Source organism: Salmo salar, chromosome ssa12, assembly GCF_905237065.1.
Source record: "Salmo salar chromosome ssa12, Ssal_v3.1, whole genome shotgun sequence".
NCBI classification, from domain to species: domain Eukaryota; kingdom Metazoa; phylum Chordata; class Actinopteri; order Salmoniformes; family Salmonidae; genus Salmo; species Salmo salar.
Genome location: NC_059453.1, coordinates 15,001,090 through 15,023,578, shown reverse-complemented (window position 1 = coordinate 15,023,578; position 22,489 = coordinate 15,001,090). Strand labels below are relative to the sequence as shown.

Below are 22,489 nucleotides of genomic sequence, written 5' to 3'. Positions count from 1 at the left end.
CACCACAACACTACATAAAGAGAGACACCACTACATAAAGAGAGACACCACTACATAAAGAGAGACACCACAACACTACATAAAGAGACACCACTACATAAAGAGAGACAACACTACAGTACATATAGAGAGACACCACTACATAAAGAGAGAGACCACAACACTATATAAAGAGAGACCACAACACTACATAAAGAGAGACAACACTACATAAAGAGCGACAACACTACATAAGGAGAGACACCACTACATAAAGAGAGACAACACAACACTACATAAAGAGAGACAACACTACATAAAGAGAGACACCACAACACTACATAAAGAGAGACAACACTACATAAAGATAGAAACCACTACATAGAGACACCAGTACATAAAGAGACACCACTACATAAAGAGAGACACCCCACCACTACATAAAGAGAGACACCACTACATAAAGAGAGACACCACTACATAGAGAGAGACAACACTACATAAAGAGAGACACCACAACACTACATAAAGAGAGACAACACTACATAAAGAGAGACACCACAACACTACATAAAGAGAGACAACACTACATAAAGATAGAAACCACTACATAGAGACACCAGTACATAAAGAGAGACACCACTACATAAAGAGAGACACCCCACCACTACATAAAGAGAGACACCACTACATAAAGAGAGACACCACTACATAAAGAGAGACACCACTACATAAAGAGACACCACTACATAAAGAGAGACAACACTACATAAAGAGAGACACCACACCACTACATAAAGAGAGACACCACTACATAGAGACACCACTACATAAAGAGACACCACTACATAAAGAGAGACACCACTACATAAAGAGAGACACCACTACATAAAGAGACACCACTACATAAAGAGAGACAACACTACATAAAGAGAGACACCACTACATAAAGAGAGACACCACTACATAAAGAGAGACAACACTACATAAAGAGAGACACCACACCACTACATAAAGAGAGACACCACTACATAAAGAGAGACACCACTACATAAAGAGACACCACTACATAAAGAGAGACACCACTACATAAAGAGACACCACTACATAAAGAGAGACAACACTACATAAAGAGAGACAACACTACATAAAGAGAGACACCACTACATAAAGAGAGACACCACTACATAAAAGAGAGACACCACTACATAAAGAGAGACACCACTACATAAAGAGAGACACCACTACATAAAGAGAGACACCACTACATAAAGAGAGACACCACTACATAAAGAGACACCACTACATAAAGAGAGACACCACTACATAAAGAGAGAGACCACTACATAAAGAGAGACGTAAGACAACATATGCAGTACAGTAGTAGGCCAGGCCTATACTGTCTGTGTCCCAAATGGAACCCTATATTACCTATGTATAAGGAATAAGGTTCTATTTGGGACACAGTCTTTACTGTGAGCAGTGTTTGACTTGGGCAGGAGCTTACTGGAGCTGAAGACCGGCACCTCAGGCTTTTATACTGCTTGTCACGTCCTGACCAGTAAAGGGGTTATTTGTTATTGTAGTTTGGTCAGGACATGGCAGGGGGTGTTTGTTTTATGTGGTTCGGGGTTTGTTGGGCTATGGTATTATGTAAGAGGGGTGTTTGTTTAGAGTGTTCCGGGGTTTTTGGTCTATGCTCTAGGTTAGTGTTTTTCTATGTTCAGTCTAGTTTTCTACTTCTATGTTTAGGGTTTGTTGATTGACCTTCAATTGGAGGCAGCTGTTCCTCGTTGCCTCTGATTGAAGGTCCTATGTACAGGGGTGTTTTTGTAATGGGATTTGTGGGTAGTTGTTTCCTGTTTTGTGTCTGTGCACCTGACAGGACTGTTTTAGTGGTGTTCGTTGTTTTGTATAAGTGATTTGTTTGTTTTTCCTTCTTTTGATTTAATAAAGAAGATGAGTATACACGTTCCCGCTGCACCTTGGTCCAATCCTTACGACGCCCGTTACACTGCTTGAGTTCATGCACCTCTCTTACCTATAATAGCCTATATACAAATATATTAGCTGAGAAATATAGTGGAGTTCCTGCATCTACTAAACTAACATGGACTTTAAGAAAAAGTCATACCAAGGATAATTTTGCTACTTGATTTAGAATTTTAAGACCCCTTGTAGTATCAAAATAATATATATATATATTTTTTTTTATGAAACATACAAACGCATTGAATAACAGATTCACTACATGGAACAACAGATAGTCCTACCCAAAAAGTCCTAAGGAAGTTTGTTATGAAGTATCAGTCCTATATCTGAGAGATATATGGCCAAACCAGTCAGACGCTACAGACAATTCTGTGAGAAGACCAATTTTGGGGATGTCTCATATTCTGACCAACACCGCTCAATCTCTGCCACTTTTCACAGCAGATGTGGAAGTGCGTCACTGGCAGATGCAGTGGATTGCATCCAATGCAAAAAAAACTGACAGATTTTGATGGGGTCTTAAACAGACCATTGTTTTTCAACAGTAAACAGCCTGAGTGAACTATCTTCATCTATCCACCATCTTTGTCTATAGACCTACATCCCATCGCAGTCAGAGTTCAGAGTTCAGATGTAGTTGCTTCACATTCCAATTCATCAATAATGGTGATCATTGATCAGTCATTGATCTGTTCAGTGAGATGAGTCAGCTCAGGAGGTTACCTATCTATCTTCATATAGCCTGGTGGTCCCAGGAGGTTACCTATCTATCTTCATATAGCCTGGTGGTCCCAGGAGGTTACCTATCTATCTTCATATAGCCTGGTGGTCCCAGGAGGTTACCTATCTATCTTCATATAGCCTGGTGGTCCCAGGAGGTTACCTATCTATCTTCATATAGCCTGGTGGTCCCAGGAGGTTACCTATCTATCTTCATATAGCCTGGTGGTCCCAGGAGGTTACCTATCTATCTTCATATAGCCTGGTGGTCCCAGGAGGTTACCTATCTATCTTCATATAGCCTGGTGGTCTCAGGAGGTTACCTATCTATCTTCATATAGCCTGGTGGTCCCAGGAGGTTACCTATCTATCTTCATATAGCCTGGTGGTCCCAGGAGGTTACCTATCTATCTTCATATAGCCTGGTGGTCCCAGGAGGTTACCTATCTATCTTCATATAGCCTGGTGGTCCCAGGAGGTTACCTATCTATCTTCATATAGCCTGGTGGTCCCAGGAGGTTACCTATCTATCTTCATATAGCCTGGTGGTCCCAGGAGGTTACCTATCTATCTTCATATAGCCTGGTGGTCTCAGGAGGTTACCTATCTATCTTCATATAGCCTGGTGGTCCCAGGAGGTTACCTATCTATCTTCATATAGCCTGGTGGTCCCAGGAGGTTACCTATCTATCTTCATATAGCCTGGTGGTCCCAGGAGGTTACCTATCTATCTTCATATAGCCTGGTGGTCCCAGGAGGTTACCTATCTATCTTCATATAGCCTGGTGGTCCCAGGAGTTTACCTATCTATCTTCATATAGCCTGGTGGTCCCAGGAGGTTACCTATCTATCTTCATATAGCCTGGTGGTCCCAGGAGGTTACCTATCTATCTTCATATAGCCTGGTGGTCCCAGGAGGTTACCTATCTATCTTCATATAGCCTGGTGGTCCCAGGAGGTTACCTATCTATCTTCATATAGCCTGGTGGTCTCAGGAGGTTACCTATCTATCTTCATATAGCCTGGTGGTCCCAGGAGGTTACCTAGCTATCTTCATATAGCCTGGTGGTCCCAGGAGGTTACCTAGCTATCTTCATATAGCCTGGTGGTCCCAGGAGGTTACCTATCTATCTTCATATAGCCTGGTGGTCCCAGGAGGTTACCTATCTATCTTCATATAGCCTGGTGGTCTCAGTAGGTTACCTATCTATCTTCATATAGCCTGGTGGTCCCAGGAGGTTACCTATCTATCTTCATATAGCCTGGTGGTCTCAGGAGGTTACCTATCTATCTTCATATAGCCTGGTGGTCCCAGGAGGTTACCTATCTATCTTCATATAGCCTGGTGGTCCCAGGAGGTTACCTATCTATCTTCATATAGCCTGGTGGTCTCAGGAGGTTACCTATCTATCTTCATATAGCCTGGTGGTCCCAGGAGGTTACCTATCTATCTTCATATAGCCTGGTGGTCCCAGGAGGTTACCTATCTATCTTCATATAGCCTGGTGGTCCCAGGAGGTTACCTATCTATCTTCATATAGCCTGGTGGTCCCAGGAGGTTACCTATCTATCTTCATATAGCCTGGTGGTCCCAGGAGGTTACCTATCTATCTTCATATAGCCTGGTGGTCCCAGGAGGTTACCTATCTATCTTCATATAGCCTGGTGGTCTCAGGAGGTTACCTATCTATCTTCATATAGCCTGGTGGTCCCAGGAGGTTACCTATCTATCTTCATATAGCCTGGTGGTCTCAGGAGGTTACCTATCTATCTTCATATAGCCTGGTGGTCCCAGGAGGTTACCTATCTATCTTCATATAGCCTGGTGGTCCCAGGAGGTTACCTATCTATCTTCATATAGCCTGGTGGTCCCAGGAGGTTACCTATCTATCTTCATATAGCCTGGTGGTCCCAGGAGGTTACCTATCTATCTTCATATAGCCTGGTGGTCCCAGGAGTTTACCTATCTATCTTCATATAGCCTGGTGGTCCCAGGAGGTTACCTATCTATCTTCATATAGCCTGGTGGTCCCAGGAGGTTACCTATCTATCTTCATATAGCCTGGTGGTCCCAGGAGGTTACCTATCTATCTTCATATAGCCTGGTGGTCCCAGGAGGTTACCTATCTATCTTCATATAGCCTGGTGGTCCCAGGAGGTTACCTATCTATCTTCATATAGCCTGGTGGTCCCAGGAGGTTACCTATCTATCTTCATATAGCCTGGTGGTCCCAGGAGGTTACCTATCTATCTTCATATAGCCTGGTGGTCCCAGGAGGTTACCTATCTATCTTCATATAGCCTGGTGGTCTCAGGAGGTTACCTATCTATCTTCATATAGCCTGGTGGTCCCAGGAGGTTACCTATCTATCTTCATATAGCCTGGTGGTCCCAGGAGGTTACCTATCTATCTTCATATAGCCTGGTGGTCCCAGGAGGTTACCTATCTATCTTCATATAGCCTGGTGGTCCCAGGAGGTTACCTATCTATCTTCATATAGCCTGGTGGTCCCAGGAGGTTACCTATCTATCTTCATATAGCCTGGTGGTCCCAGGAGGTTACCTATCTATCTTCATATAGCCTGGTGGTCCCAGGAGGTTACCTATCTATCTTCATATAGCCTGGTGGTCCCAGGAGGTTACCTATCTATCTTCATATAGCCTGGTGGTCCCAGGAGGTTACCTATCTATCTTCATATAGCCTGGTGGTCCCAGGAGGTTACCTATCTATCTTCATATAGCCTGGTGGTCTCAGGAGGTTACCTATCTATCTTCATATAGCCTGGTGGTCCCAGGAGGTTACCTATCTATCTTCATATAGCCTGGTGGTCCCAGGAGGTTACCTATCTATCTTCATATAGCCTGGTGGTCTCAGGAGGTTACCTATCTATCTTCATATAGCCTGGTGGTCCCAGGAGGTTACCTATCTATCTTCATATAGCCTGGTGGTCTCAGGAGGTTACCTATCTATCTTCATATAGCCTGGTGGTCCCAGGAGGTTACCTATCTATCGTCATATAGCCTGGTGGTCCCAGGAGGTTACCTATCTATCGTCATATAGCCTGGTGGTCTCAGGAGGTTACCTATCTATCTTCATATAGCCTGGTGGTCCCAGGAGGTTACCTATCTATCTTCATATAGCCTGGTGGTCCCAGGAGGTTACCTATCTATCTTCATATAGCCTGGTGGTCCCAGGAGGTTACCTATCTATCTTCATATAGCCTGGTGGTCCCAGGAGGTTACCTATCTATCTTCATATAGCCTGGTGGTCCCAGGAGGTTACCTATCTATCTTCATATAGCCTGGTGGTCCCAGGAGGTTACCTATCTATCTTCATATAGCCTGGTGGTCCCAGGAGGTTACCTATCTATCTTCATATAGCCTGGTGGTCCCAGGAGGTTACCTATCTATCTTCATATAGCCTGGTGGTCCCAGGAGGTTACCTATCTATCTTCATATAGCCTGGTGGTCCCAGGAGGTTACCTATCTATCTTCATATAGCCTGGTGGTCCCAGGAGGTTACCTATCTATCTTCATATAGCCTGGTGGTCCCAGGAGGTTACCTATCTATCTTCATATAGCCTGGTGGTCCCAGGAGGTTACCTATCTATCGTCATATAGCCTGGTGGTCTCAGGAGGTTACCTATCTATCTTCATATAGCCTGGTGGTCTCAGGAGGTTACCTATCTATCTTCATATAGCCTGGTGGTCCCAGGAGGTTACCTATCTATCTTCATATAGCCTGGTGGTCTCAGGAGGTTACCTATCTATCTTCATATAGCCTGGTGGTCCCAGGAGGTTACCTATCTATCTTCATATAGCCTGGTGGTCCCAGGAGGTTACCTATCTATCTTCATATAGCCTGGTGGTCCCAGGAGGTTACCTATATATCTTCATATAGCCTGGTGGTCTCAGGAGGTTACCTATCTATCTTCATATAGCCTGGTGGTCCCAGGAGGTTACCTATCTATCTTCATATAGCCTGGTGGTCCCAGGAGGTTACCTATCTATCTTCATATAGCCTGGTGGTCCCAGGAGGTTACCTATCTATCTTCATATAGCCTGGTGGTCCCAGGAGGTTACCGATCTATCTTCATATAGCCTGGTGGTCCCAGGAGGTTACCTATCTATCTTCATATAGCCTGGTGGTCCCAGGAGGTTACCTATCTATCTTCATATAGCCTGGTGGTCCCAGGAGGTTACCGATCTATCTTCATATAGCCTGGTGGTCCCAGGAGGTTACCTATCTATCTTCATATAGCCTGGTGGTCCCAGGAGGTTACCTATCTATCTTCATATAGCCTGGTGGTCCCAGGAGGTTACCTATCTATCTTCATATAGCCTGGTGGTCCCAGGAGGTTACCTATCTATCTTCATATAGCCTGGTGGTCCCAGGAGGTTACCTATCTATCTTCATATAGCCTGGTGGTCCCAGGAGGTTACCTATCTATCTTCATATAGCCTGGTGGTCCCAGGAGGTTACCTATCTATCTTCATATAGCCTGGTGGTCCCAGGAGGTTACCTATCTATCTTCATATAGCCTGGTGGTCCCAGGAGGTTACCTATCTATCTTCATATAGCCTGGTGGTCTAAAAAAGAATAAAAAGTAACACAATAACATAACAATAACGGTACCGAGTCAGTACGCAGGGGTACAATAACATAACAATAACGGTACCGAGTCAGTACGCAGGGGTACAATAACATAACAATAACGGTACCGAGTCAGTACGCAGGGGTACAATAACATAACAATAACGGTACCGAGTCAGTATGCAGGGGTACAATAACATAACAATAACGGTACCGAGTCAGTACGCAGGGGTACAATAACATAACAATAACGGTACCGAGTCAGTACGCAGGGGTACAATAACATAACAATAACGGTACCGAGTCAGTACGCAGGGGTACAATAACATAACAATAACGGTACCGAGTCAGTACGCAGGGGTACAGATCATGATCTTCAGTTTAAATTGTCATTAGTTTAACCAGCTGTGTTTGCTAGGGATGGGGGAATAGTGTGACACCACTCAGCCCCAGAGGACTGGAGTTGCCCACCCCTGGTCTATACTGTGGAATTCATCACCCTGTTCTTGTCTGAGCCTAATACTGTCAAATACACATCCAATCTACCCACAGCACAGACTACTGTCTGACCTGTAGAGGAGTCTAATAGAGTAGAATAGAACAGAGTAGGATAGAACAGAGTAGGATAGAACACAGTAGGATAGAACAGAGTAGGATAGAACAGAGTAGGATAGAACAGAGTAGAATAGAACAGAGTAGGATAGAACAGAGTAGGATAGAACAGAGTAGGATAGAACAGAGTAGGATAGAACACAGTAGGATAGAACAGAGTAGAATAGAACAGAGTAGGATAGAACAGAGTAGGATAGAACAGAGTAGGATAGAACAGAGTAGGATAAAACACAGTAGGATAGAACACAGTAGGATAGAACAGAGTAGGATAGAACAGAGTAGGATAGAACAGAGTAGAATAGAACAGAGTAGGATAGAACAGAGTAGGATAGAACAGAGTAGGATAGAACAGAGTAGGATAGAACACAGTAGGATAGAACAGAGTAGGATAGAACACAGTAGGATAGAACAGAGTAGGATAGAACAGAGTAGGATAGAACAGAGTAGGATAGAACAGAGTAGGATAGAACACAGTAGGATAGAACAGAGTAGGATAGAACACAGTAGGATAGAACAGAGTAGGATAGAACAGAGTAGGATAGAACACAGTAGGATAGAACAGAGTAGAATAGAACAGAGTAGAATAGAACACAGTAGGATAGAACATGGAAGATGTGAAAAAAGTATGGGTGATGCAGATACACGGGGGAATCCTCATCAGTGACATCACACACACACACACACACACGCAACTAGTGGCTGGTGATGGCTAGGGGGAACCCCACCGTGTGAGTTTAGGCTATAGCCAAACGTTTCACGTAAAAAACGTAAGTCGTGATCATCATCAAGGTATACCGAATGACAGCCGAGTTGCTGCCCGGGCTCGTTGGCTGCTTACCCGGTCCACGGCGCGGCGGGAGAGCCCACGTTTCGCCAACCCCACCCGGAGCTCGTGGATATCGATGACTCCATCACTGTTCAAGTCCAGTTCGTCGAACAGTTCCACCCATTGCTTCTCCCTCTCCGGGTCGACATCCTTCTGGCAGCGGGCCTGGGTCCTCCAGCCCCGGGGGATCCGAGCCCCCGGCTGACCCATGCGTGGTGACGATTGTCTGCGTCGGTTAGATCCCGGTGGAATAGCCTATAGAGTCATCGACGTCCGGATGTCCAAATCAGGATAGATGTTTTGTTGTTGTAATATTCAGGCTACTCAGTCAGTCAGTAAATCTCTCGGGAGAAGGACAGAAACAGATGTGCAGATTAAAAACAATCAAACGGTGGACCTCACGACGCGCTCCCATTCGCGGTCATGCTATACATCATCTCAGTTTTAACATCCGTTTTTATTCCGTAATTGGTTGTAAATAGTTGTTCATTTATCCGTCAAGAAACCAGGAAGCGACGGTAACCTAACATAGTAGTAAAGACAGAAAGCCCTTCCTTCTTTCGGTGCTTTAGAACGGAGCGCGGCAAACTGCCACAACCGAAACCTTAATCCAGTGTCAAATTCATCTCGGTAACGGATATGCCCGAGACGTTCAAAGATTAGGCCTGTACATGTCGTCCTCTTGTTTTTTTGGGACGCACAGCACACCAACCCCGGGGGTTTGTAATGCACCGTTCTGACGTTATGATCCGTCCGAATGTGACAGCAAATGCGCACTTTGCAGCGTTGCAAATAGTTGGTCTGTGTCGGGTCGCAGTCATGCGAAGAAGATATAATCTAGACCAAAACTGCTAATGTATCCTTGCTTCACGTCAGAAACCGTCGCCGTCGCGTCAACTGAGAAAGTGAAGCGTCGAAGGAATGTGTTGTCTTGAGTCTGCGCCGTAGCCTAGCCCTCTGTAGACTACCAGGGACAAGCATTTAGTTCAGTCCCCACACACAAACACCCAAGGTGAATTGAAAAACACTGTTGAAACGGTCTCGTAGTCAATGGTGGGACTCGCTCTCATAATACAATCCTGAAATCTCGTAGTAAGAGTTCTTGAGTCTATGACAGCTGATTGACATTGTACATTTTCTATACCACATGTTGTAGAAGTATATGATGTTTTATTTCAGTACATTATGAATCACTCTGTGTTGGACTGATGCCAGGAATGGCCCTTGATAAACCATGTTTGCAACAATAACAAGGTCCTGTGTTGCAGTAACACTCACAGATATGGGCGCACACACACACTCAGATAAAGTCTGAGTGGCCTTCTCAAACAAATGTCCACACACACACCCAACCATCTGGCTTATCAACTAGTCACACCTGTTACAACTACTCACACCTGTTACAACTACTCACACCTGTTACAACTACTCACACCTGTTACAACTACTCACACCTGTTACAACTAGTCACACCTGTTACAACTACTCACACCTGTTACAACTACTCACACCTGTTACAACTACTCACACCTGTTACAACTACTCACACCTGTTACAACTAGTCACACTTGTTACAACTAGTCACACCTGTTACAACTACTCACACCTGTTACAACTAATCACACCTGTTACAACTACTCAGTCCTGTTACAACTAGTCACACCTGTTACAACTACTCACACCTGTTACAACTAATCACACCTGTTACAACTAGTCACACCTGTTACAACTAGTCACACCTGTTACAACTAATCACACCTGTTACAACTAATCACACCTGTTACAACTAATCACACCTGTTACAACTACTCATACCTGTTACAACTACTCACACCTGTTACAACTAGTCACACCTGTTACAACTAGTCACACCTGTTACAACTAGTCACACCTGTTACAACTAATCAACCTGTTACAACTAGTCACACCTGTTACAACTAGTCACACCTGTTACAACTAATCACACCTGTTACAACTAATCAACCTGTTACAACTAGTCACACCTCTTACAACTAGTCACACCTGTTACAACTAATCACACCTGTTACAACTAGTCACACCTGTTACAACTAATCACACCTGTTACAACTAATCACACCTGTTACAACTAGTCACACCTGTTACAACTAGTCACACCTGTTACAACTACTCACACCTGATACAACTAGTCACACCTGTTACAACTACTCACACCTGTTACAACTACTCACACCTGTTACAACTAGTCACACATGGCACTCTCTCTCTCTCTCTCTCTCTTTTTCTGTCTCTTTCTTTCTCTCTCTTGTTTTCACACACATATGTTATGTTCTATCCTCATGGGGACCTAAAATATATTTCCATTCAAAATCCAATTTTCCTCTCCTAACCCCTAACCCCTTACCCTAATTCTAACCCCTAACCCAAAACCCTAAACCTAACTCCTAACCACTAACCACTTACCCTAATTCTAACCCTAACCCAAAACCCTAAACCTAACTCCTAACCCCTTACCCTAATTCTAACCCCTAACCCAAAACCCTAAACCTAACTCCTAACCCCTTACCCTAATTCTAACCCGTAACCCAAACCTAACCCTACCCCACCAACCCCTTGCCCTAATTCTAATTCGCACGCACACACACACACACACACACACACACACACTTTCCATAGTTGGAGTGGTGAGGCCAGTGTATCACCTGTTCATCTGTCATCACCCCTCTCTCTGGTGAATGGACTTTTCCCATCACACTGATTGGTTGGCTGAGGAGTGAGAACACACATGCTGACAGACTGGCCATTCGATCTCTGACACACACACACACTGTCTCCTGATTACCTCATTGTGTGTGCTGGCCCGTCTTTCTTTTCCCGGTGCTAACGGTTCCGGTACATTAACGGCCAGGTGTTGTCGGAGCACACATACAGCTCCTCTCTTACATTACCCTCCATCTCTCCCCCATCCCTCCATCTCTCCCCCATCCCTCCATCTCTCCCCCATCCCTCCATCTCTCCCCCATCCCTCCATCTCTCCCCCATCCCTCTATCTCTCCCCCATCCCTCTATCACTCCCCCATCCCTCCATCTCTCCCCATCCCTCCATCTCTACCCCATCCCTCCCCCATCCCTCTATCTCTCCCCCATCCCTCTATCACTCCCCCATCCCTCCATCTCTCCCCCATCCCTCCATCTCTCCCCATCGCTCCATCTCTCCCCCATCCCTCCATCTCTCTCCATCTCTCCCCCATCCCTCCATCTCTCCCCCATCCCTCCATCTCTCCCCCATCCCTCTATCTCTCCCCCATCCCTCCATCTCTCCCCCATCCCTCCATCTCTCCCCATCCCTCCATCTCTCCCCCATCCCTCTATCTCTCCCCCATCCCTCTATCTCTCCCCCATCCCTCCATCTGTCCTCCATCCCTCCATCTCTCCCCCATCCCTCCCCCATCCCTCTATCTCTCCCCCATCCCTCCATCTCTCCCCCATCCCTCTATCTCTCCCCCATCCCTCTATCTCTCCCCATCCCTCCATCTCTCCCCCATCCCTCCCCCATCCCTCCATTTCTCCCCCATCCCTCTATCTCTCCCCATCCCTCCATCTCTCCCCCATCCCTCCATCTCTCCCCATCCATCCATCCATCTCTCCCCCATCCATCCATCTCTCCCCCATCCATCCATCCTCCTCCCTCATTCTGTTCTCTGATGTGTGGTAGATTAACATGTGTGATAAGCAGGTATATTAAAGGGACTGATACACTGTAGGGAGTTAGTTTGTGCACAGACACAGAACAGGAAGGAGCACACAACAGGACAGGAAGGAGCACACAACAGGACAGGAAGGAGCACACAACAGGACAGGAAGGAGCACACAACAGGACAGGAAGGAGCACACAACAGGACAGGAAGGAGCACACAACAGGACAGGAAGGAGCACACAACAGGACAGGAAGGAGCACACAACAGGACAGGAAGAGCACACAACAGGACAGGAAGGAGCACACAACAGGACAGGAAGGAGCACACAACAGGACAGGAAGGAGCACACAACAGGACAGGAAGGAGCACACAACAGGACAGGAAGAGCACACATCAGAATACAACAGCTGGTTTCACATTTTTTGTTTGTTTCATTCATTTTCTTCCCACGTTCTAAAATGTGTAAAGGACTGTCCTCCCTTCCCTCGTCATGCTTGGAGAAGTGAGTATGGAAGTATGTAGTACTGTATGTAGTGTGTAGTATGAAATGTGTACCACAGGAGGTTGGTGGCACCTTAGTTGGGGAGGACAGGGCTCGTGGTAATGGCTGAAGTGGAACTAGTGGAATGGTATCAAATGTATGAAATGAAATGTACTGTAAGTCACTCTGGATAAGAGCGTCTGCTAAAATGTGTAGTATGTATTGTCTAGTGTGTGAGGATGCGTCATAGTTTCTAAAGAGAGACCGGTGTGTTTTGTCGAAGCAGAAGGTTTTTAAATGTTTTATTTAACTAGGCAAGTCAGTTAAGAACAAATTCTTATTTTCAATGACAGCCTAGGAACAGTGGGTTAACTGCCTGTTCAGGGGCAGAACGACAGATTGTCGAATCAGAAGGTTGATGTGATTGTCGAAGCAGAAGGTTGATGTGATTGTCGAAGCAGAAGGTTGATGTGATTGTCGAAGCAGAAGGTTGATGTGATTGTCGAAGCAGAAGGTTGATGTGATTGTCGAAGCAGAAGGTTGATGTGATTGTCGAAGCAGAAGGTTGATGTGATTGTCGAAGCAGAAGGTTGATGTGATTGTCGAAGCAGAAGGTTGATGTGATTGTTGAAGCAGAAGGTTGATGTGATTGTCGAAGCAGAAGGTTGATGTGATTGTCGAAGCAGAAGGTTGATGTGATTGTTGAAGCAGAAGGTTGATGTAATTGTCAAATCAGAAGGTTGATGTGATTAGACCTCTAGATATAGAGCACAAACTAAATGTGTGTGTGTGTGTGTGTGTTCCAGAGCAAAGGGGATGCGGGTGAAGTTGAGTCACCTGGCTGACAAACAGGAGTGGACACATCACAAACACAGGTAACCTGCCTGCCTGCCTGCCTGCCTGCCTGTCTGTCTGTCTGTCTGTCTGTCTGTCTGTCTGTCTGTCTGTCTGTCTGTCTGTCTGTCTGTCTGTCTGTCTGTCTGTCTGTCTGTCTGTCTGTCTGCCTGCCTGTCTGTCTGTCTGTCTGTCTGTCTACCTATCCACCATTCTACACCAGTGAGCTACTGCAGTCTTGAGTCACGTCAGGAACTGTAGGTTGTTTAACTGAGAAAAGTGATACTTTTCATCAGAGCTTCTCCCTAATCTCTATCTTTCTCTCCATAACCTCATGACTCTTCTAAAAGGGTCCATGAGGACAGGACTCTTCAGGATCTGGAGTCTCTACTCAACAGCAAGAGTAAGATCTAGTCCATCTCTCCTTCTCTTCTCTATCCTCTCTCTCTCTAATTACACTGATACGTTTCCGTGGCAATGTATAGTTTGACTTGTTGAAATGCCCCCCCTCCTCCTCCTCCCAGTTGGCCAGAAAGCTTTCCTCTGGTTCCTGCAGTCTGAGTTCAGTGAGGAGAACCTGCAGTTCTGGTTGGCCTGTGAGGAGTACAGGGTTACCCCCCCATGGCAGCAGGGGGCCAAGGCCCAGTCTATGTACTGCCAGTACATCAACCCTGGTTCACCACAGGAGGTAGGTGGAGTGTTGTGTAGATGCTGTCTAAATGTTGTATATACATTTTGCAGACATTGTATAGATGTTGTTGGAAGGTTGTATAGACATTGCTTGAATGTTGTAGAAGTAAGTAAGCCTTGTCTGATCCAGAACAGTCCAGAGGGGCAAGAGCCCCCAATTTCTCATATTTCTGTAGCTTAAGGAAGCTTGATGTAAAGTACACCCCCTGGACAGGATGCTAGTAAACGTTGTACAGGCGTTGTCTGAACATTGTGTGTGTTGTTGCCACGTGAACCTGGATGCTGAGACAAGGGAGGCTCTACTGAGAGTGATGGAGGAGCCTGCAGGCGACACATTCCACGAGGCCCAACATCACGTCTACCACCTGATGGCCAAAGACTCTTATCCTCGCTTCCTGCGCTCCCCACACTGCCTGGAGGCCCTTAGGGTTCCTTAGATGTTCCACAGCACCACCTGCTGCCCCGGTGGACCACACAACATAATAACAAGCTGTGTTTTATAACTACATTAGAATTTATATCATTTATATTTATACTCAAGTCTTAGTTGACACTCATATGTGAGTTGTAAGATGTTTGTGTTTATCATAAATATGGTATAACTATGGTATATGTCCCTGTAGTTCTTAATCAAGTGTTTTGACAGGAAATTAGATCATGATTATTCTAGTCAAATCGGTCACATACACATATTTAGCAGGTGTTATTGGTCCATACACATATTTAGCAGGTGTTATTGGTCCATACACATATTTAGCAGATGTTATTGGTCCATACACATATTTAGCAGATGTTATTGGTCACATACACATATTTAGCAGATGTTATTGGTCCATACACATATTTAGCAGATGATATTGGTCCAAACACATATTTAGCAGGTGTTATTGGTCCATACACATATTTAGCAGGTGTTATTGGTCCATACACATATTTAGCAGATGTTATTGGTCCATACACATATTTAGCAGATGATATTGGTCCAAACACATATTTAGCAGGTGTTATTGGTCCATACACATATTTAACAGATGTTATTGGTCACATTCACATATTTAGCAGATGTTATTGGTCCATACACATATTTAGCAGATGTTATTGGTCACATACACATATTTAGCAGATGTTATCGCATACACATGGTTAGCAGATGTTATTGTGGGTGTAGGGAAAGACTTGTGTTCCTAGCTCTAACAGTGCGGTAGTATCTAACGTTTCACTGAGCAACTAGTCTTACTAGATGCTCTTATGTAGAGGGAGTTATAACTGTGTTACTATTAGCAACGTGTATGTGCAGAGTTCATTGGATCGCATGCTGAAGTAGAGTGAAATGTAGCCGTTAACAGGAAACCTGTTTACTTTATGTTCTGGTGAGGTTAGGGCTGTACATTTCCACTAACTTTCCAGAAATCCTACTGGGAAGATTCCCTGTCATTTGAATGGAGCTCCTCTGATCTTTCCGGTCTTCTCTCTACTGTTCTCTATCTGTCCAATAAAACCAGCAAAAACACAGCTGAAAAAGCAAGGCGTTACCTGAGCAGCATGTGCTTGACTGAGGTAAATACACACCTGGTGGAATTTCACACCGAGAGCAAAGCATCATGGGAGTGTAAACATAGTGTGGGAGGAGAAAGAGAGACCTGCACTAAACAGCAGCTCTGAGGTAAAGAGGAAAGTGTATGCACACAAAACACCTGACACAGCCATACACAGGTCTGGATAGGCCTACACACACCCATACAAGACAAAAGAACTCTGTTGCATTACATAACGTCCACAGCTTTTTATTCACGCCCTTTGCATTGGAATACAGTATATGGGAGAAACGTGTGTCTCAGTTCTGAAGACAGTGCAACACATGACAAGAATCACCCCCCAAAAAATACTCGATGGCCCCTTCAACATACATGACAGAGATCACAAATGTAGACCGTTGACTATCTAGGGTGCATCTCAATATTCTTCTGTGGCATCCTCACGCTCCTCGTCTCCTTTCCTTGAACCCTCGAGGCGATAGCAAGCAGCCAAGTCTACCAGTAAACTCACCAAAACTGACTACTATAGCACCATCTATTGGCGACTTGGATATTACACTCCTCAGCCGTCAATAGAGGTATATGACTTCATGTCAGTCCATTCAGCCTAGCAGCAGTGCCAAACACATTGTATATACGTTCCAAATGCCACCCTACTCACTATACAGTGCACTACTTTAGACAGAGCCCTATGGGCCCCTGTTCAAAAAGTATAACACTACATAGGGAATAGGGCGCCATTTGGGAGACATAATGAACTTCTATCTAGCACAGCGAAACCAGTCAGAGCAGACAGAATAACAGAGTGTTTATTTGGAGGTGCTGGGTGCAGGGTGGTTGGGATGGTTGTTTCCTTTAGAAGGGGTTGGTTTCACCTCCGCTCCCTTCACAACACTCAGCCTCTTGTGGAGTTTAGTACTGGCTCGGTGAGTCACCTCTTCCTCTATCTTGTTCCTGATCGCCACCTCCAGGCCCTGGGGGGGAACAGCAGGGGACATGGGATTAGGGTACAGACACACAGATTCATTCATATATGACGTACATCATTGCCTAAAGAAAAGCATTCCTCACCTCGGGACATTTCAACGGGGGACTATCCAGGAAAATAAAGAAAAATAAGCACGCCACGTCTAAATAAATACATCTGCATTGATGCTCGTTTTTGTCCGTCAAAGTACAACGCACATCTACTTTTTCGGATGAGTCGCACGCGCAATAAGATGGACAATTTCTGGGTTCTGTCAGGGTCCAGGTTCTCTGAGAGGATTCCCTCTGCAGACAGTGCTGACTGTAGTGCATGTTGCCTCAGATGGTATGTCCCACAGAGACAGACAGACCGGAGTGGATTCTCCTCAGATGGTATGTCCCACAGAGACAGACAGACCGTAGTGGATTCTCCGCAGATGGTATGTCCCACAGAGACAGACAGACCGTAGTGGATTCTCCTCAGATGGTATGTCCCACAGAGACAGACAGACCGTAGTGGATTCTCCTCAGATGGTATGTCCCACAGAGACAGACAGACCGGAGTGGATTCTCCTCAGATGGTATGTCCCACAGAGACAGACAGACCGTAGTGGATTCTCCTCAGATGGTATGTCCCACAGAGACAGACAGACCGGAGTGGATTCTCCTCAGATGGTATGTCCCACAGAGACAGACAGACCGTAGTGGATTCTCCTCAGATGTTATGTCCCACAGAGACAGACAGACCGGAGTGGATTCTCCTCAGATGGTATGTCCCACAGAGACAGACAGACCGGAGTGGATTCTCCTCAGATGGTATGTCCCACAGAGTCAGACCATAGCGGATTCTCTAACCTTCCCCAAAGTGTTCCCATCATGGAGTTGACTTTGGTAGAGCTCGTTGGGAGAGGTTCCGGGTGTGGGTAAAAAAAATAAAAGCATAGAGTTGGTGTAGGCGGTGGTTGGAGGGCGTTTCCACCGTCCCCCCCGAGGAGAGAAGGGTGCAGATTCAGAATTGGGATGTAGCCAGCTGGAAGAAGTAGAAGTGCCCATAAACCCAGGAGAGGGCTGAGACGAGAACACCATGCGGAAACGGTGACCACCTCCATTTCACCCTTTTACATTTTATGAGCTTTACACGCCAAACACACAAAAACCATATGGAAAATCTTCATTATCAAAAGGCATCTTAAATGACTGAAGTCCATTCATAACCAGTATGGGACTGGATCTTGGAAGTACGGTGAAATGAGCGGTCACTTCCCCATTGTATACAAGTGGTAGCCCCCAGCCTGAACAGATAGAGTTTAAACCCTCTCATTATTCTGTAACGGACAGTATGGGCTGTCCTATCGCTGCTGTCTTACCTTCTTCAACTGCTGTTGCTGTACCACTTTAACCTTCTTTGGTGCAATCGTCCTCCCTGTGAAACAAGTGAGGGTGAGATTTGGGGCCAACAATAAAACCTCGGTGTAGATATTTATTAACCCCTTTACAAAAACACACTGTGGTTAAAGGGGCCAACAATAACAAAGCCAACACCCCGCCTCTGTTTTGGTAAAATGGTTGAGGGATGGTTCTGATGGGTTGAACTATGCTCATCATGAGCCATTTATAAAAGTTATATTCTCCAAGAATCGATGGCTATAACCTTACTTTAAAAGTCAAACAATGTATGTAGCAATTGCAGATTGTACCCTTCTGCCAAACAGATTCGTAACAAGTACTGTAGAAGTTAAGTAAAGTTTCCATTTGGAACAGCCCATAAGGGAATCAAGGAGGTTAGCTAGTTGGCAAGGGAATAGAAGGCTGTGTAATCTTTGTGTGACTGATAATGCTATTACAAATCTCCCTATAAATAGCTCTAAGCTGCCCTACAGCTCTCCTTCACAAGTTGGCAGCAGGGCAAGTAAGTAGGCCTAAACATTGTGACAACTTTCGAATGTGTCTTGTTATGCACGTGCAATGGTATGCGATGCAATTCAAATAATTGTGTTATGATGCGTTACATTTGAGGGGGCGCCCTTGATAGTCTAGGTCCCACGCTGTTTTTCAATAGAAACTGTCTCCTCACTGAACCGTGTTTGAGCCAGCATGTCCGCTGCCACACGTCGCAAATACTTTTTGAGTATATATACGAAGTCCAGGCGAAATCGCTAGAATACAAGACATCAACCATATCACTCTGTACGTACCTCCTTTTCTGGGCCCTTTCTTTTTTTGAGGTTTCTTGGCTCCACCGGGCTGCGCTTTGAACTTCTGTTTACCTTGCGCCATCTTGCCTCGAAGCCGTTTTCACCGTCTTGTTCCAGACCGGATGCAGATGGGCGTTACAACATGGCATTCTGGGATACTGGAGGACTGAGGTGTGGAAAATACGAAAATGAAGTCTCTGGAAGATATTTTGAACTGAATCAATAAAATGTTTGAATTGTGACAATTTAGATGAATGACTTATTTAACATGTACCTTGACATGAAATGAATGTATACATTCGATAGGCTATCATTGTATGTACTAAGAAAAGTCCCACGACCTAAAATATACAGCACAGACAGCTGTGATGTTTTTGTTCACTCTTTATTGTACTGTCGTGAAAGAGAAATCTCTTCTTAATTCAGGTATGCAGTTTACAGCATTATATTCATATACATATAAAAAAACATCAATTTTTGAACTATTTCCACATGATACAAAACTAAACCCCAGTTATGAATATAAACAATAACATAACTACACGTAGAAAGAGGCCTTCTAATCGACTACACCCCCACCCACACTAATATCACCAGCCATGCTTCCTATTGGCTTATTCAAACACCCTGTCATCAGGACATTCTCCCGTTGGTTGAAATCTCAGAGGGAGGAGAAGTGACGATAGCGTTGTATTTGGCACTTAATTTGGCATCTTCCTCTCCCAAGACAAGACTCATTAGGCCATGTCCCGAAGTATCCACCCTTGCATACTACTTAGTATGAAGCAATTCTGCCCGTGCATACTAGTTAGTATGTTAGTGTGGTTATTGGGGACAGAGAATAAGAGGGAGGACAGATGGTTTCCTACAAGTACACTGGAGATTTACTGCATCTTAAGATACCCTCAGTAAAGAGAGTAGGAGATATTTTACACTATTCAATATGGTGCCCTCTGTCTAGATCTAGTATGTGTTCAAATGTAACCTTATTCCCTATATCGTGCACTACTTTTGACCAGAACCCTATAGGGCCCAGGTTAAAAGTAGTGCACTATAAAAGAAATAGGGTGCCATTTGGGACGCATCCCTGAGCCTGCTAAATAAACATATAACCTTTGGGTGACTAACTGGCAGCTAATTCCGATTAAACATAGTCTATCCTGACATTTTATCAGTGTGTGTGTGTGATAGTGCGCGTGGTCGAGGAGGCCTCTCAGTGTAGTCTAATTAACAACAGTTTTATCACTAAGAATCACGATAATAACAAAACAACTGATCACAGCCAAACAAGAGTAGCCTGGGTACCAGTCTGTCCGTGCCATCATTCCACTCTTTGTTATGCCAAACAATGCCCCGGAGTACAAGGGGTGAAATGTTAACACAGAACAGCATCTGGTTTCCAGTCAACAACAAAAAAAAGTCTTCATGATAAGAGACAAACGGATTCTCGTACCCTTTTAAAAAAGTTTTCAACGTAACAATCTACGGACGGCGACAAAGTTGCTACATTGTTCTCGACCGTTAAAACTCTCCCCTCTGATTTCTTCCAGTTCAGTTTCTCAAAATAAAAGACAAAGAAAGGAACCCAAAAACACAACAGTGGTGTTTGATCCTAGACCCTTGTGTGATTTGACAGCCATCAGCATCGTTGTGAGAGGAAGGGAGAGAGAGGGGTCAGTTTGACAGGGAGAGGTTGAGGATGGAGGGGTCCCTGCTCTACTGCGATTCTAGAATGTGGAACAGTTATGACACTACAGATTCTAGAATTCAAAATAATGTATTCTTTTTTGACAGGAAAGTTCTAGATAAGAATGCCTGGTATGGACCAGAAACAGTCCAAGGGACGAGGAGGAGGTGTGTTTAGAGATCAGAGGTTTCTGAATGAGGGATGATGGAGTAGTATAGTGGATGGGGGTGTTTCACCTTTGACCTTTCAGACTTGCCTGACAACTCAAACTTCTGTACATTTTCCCCTGCTCTATGTTGGCTACATACTTCAGTCAGACTGCCATCGTTGAAGTCGTTTGGATCATCTCTAACCAATCAGAGTATCAAAGCCAATGATGAATTTTCAAAATGCAGCTTGTCTGGCTCAGGCCCAACCTATCGGTTTGTGGGACCAATCGGGGGGGGTATTCAGATCCAGTCTCATTGCGGAGAAGAAACTAATGTCCGTGGGCGTGGCCTAGCGTTTCATTAGAGTAAGGCGTTTGGGTAGCCAGGCCACTTTCAGACCTCCTCTTACATTTTGAGGGGGGGGGGGGGTTGAAGGGCTACGTTCCTCCCTGTTAGCCTGCTGTCCTGGGACCAGTCCCAAATAACAACCTATTACTCCCTCTATTGTGCACTACTTACGACCAAAGCTCTGGTCAAAAGCAGTGCTCCATATAGGTAATAGGATGCTATTCGGGAAGCACGCCTGTCCTGTCCTGTCCTGTCCTGTCGTGTGTGTGTGTGTGTAAGCGGTGGTGCTGGTGGTGTAAGGCATTAAGCAGTGCAGGCCCCTGTGACATTCAGTACATCATAGAAATACAATCTTTAGAACAAACATCACCATTCCGCATTCCGTTCAATTGTTGTTTAAAGCCGAGACTTCCATCTCGGCCAAGAGACGAGGGGAAAAAGGTTTTATTTTGCTTGCTTTGTTGTCCAGGCCTAATAACATGGAGATTGGTGTTGAGTGTATATATAGTGTTTCTGTGTATTCCGTGTAGTTCGATATGGTACACAGTAGGACGGTGGTTTTTAAACCTCTCCTCAGGGACCCAGGCCCACAGCTAGCTCACCTGATTCACCTTGTCAACTAATTATCAAGCCCTCCACCAGGTGAATCAGGCGACCTAGTTCAGGGCTACAACAGAATTGTGAAAGGTCTGAGGAGAGGTTTGCTAACCCTGTCAGTAGGGGACGATACGGTCCAGATTGGAACAGCGAGGTACAGACATTGTGTGAGGTATAGGGAGGTAGCCACAAGTTATACGCATAGGCTGACTAAAGAGGTTTCTATTGATAATGTAATATCAATTTGATTTGTTTTGGTTTGAATAGTTCTAATTTCAGTTGCTTTGGTAATGGTTGTGTCTCAAATGACCCCCTATTCCCTATATAGTGTACTACTTTTGGCACAGAGCCCTATTCCTTATATAGTGCTCTACTTATGGCTAGAGCCGATGGGCTATAGTCAAATAGTGCACTATATAGGGAATAAGGTGCTATTTGAGACTCACCCAATGTATTTTCAGCAATCAAGTGTCATCATGGGCTATCAATTTTCTTAAACTCACAATTCTATAAAAAAATATTTTCCAGAGAAAACTACATGTTAATATATCATATTTTGATTGGGTTTAACTGTTCCATTTTTCCTTCCAAACGTTGTTTGGAGAAC

General features: G+C 44.8%; 3 protein-coding genes across 5 annotated transcripts in view; 1 reads left to right on the top strand and 2 right to left on the bottom strand.

Annotated features, from left to right (window-relative positions):
• The window catches only part of LOC106594414 (calcium-binding mitochondrial carrier protein SCaMC-3), a 34,335-nt gene extending 24,577 nt beyond the window's left edge, over positions 1-9,758 (bottom strand). For 2 of the 3 annotated variants that reach the window (XM_045690805.1, XM_045690807.1), the window contains exon 1: positions 8,736-9,758. In XM_045690805.1, the coding sequence (XP_045546761.1) occupies positions 8,736-8,933 (198 nt within the window). In that variant the 5' untranslated portion in view covers positions 8,934-9,758. The remainder of the gene's footprint in view (positions 1-8,735) is intronic. The other variant, XM_045690806.1, reaches the window with a different exon arrangement.
• A 2,958-nt stretch (positions 9,759-12,716) lies between these two features.
• On the top strand, positions 12,717-15,029 carry LOC106564251 (regulator of G-protein signaling 5-like). Its single transcript, XM_014130297.2, has 4 exons — positions 12,717-12,902; positions 13,688-13,756; positions 14,066-14,118; positions 14,240-15,029. The coding sequence occupies exons 1-4, from the start codon at positions 12,859-12,861 to the stop codon at positions 14,584-14,586; spliced, it is 513 nt and encodes a 170-aa protein (XP_013985772.1). The 5' UTR covers positions 12,717-12,858; the 3' UTR covers positions 14,587-15,029.
• A 1,144-nt stretch (positions 15,030-16,173) lies between these two features.
• Positions 16,174-19,375, bottom strand: LOC106564249 (UPF0390 protein zgc136864). Its single transcript, XM_014130294.2, has 3 exons — positions 19,102-19,375; positions 18,274-18,329; positions 16,174-16,914 (listed from the first exon to the last, which is right to left on the bottom strand). The coding sequence occupies exons 1-3, from the start codon at positions 19,181-19,183 to the stop codon at positions 16,750-16,752; spliced, it is 303 nt and encodes a 100-aa protein (XP_013985769.1). The 5' UTR covers positions 19,184-19,375; the 3' UTR covers positions 16,174-16,749.
• Positions 19,376-22,489: the final 3,114 nt, after the last annotated feature.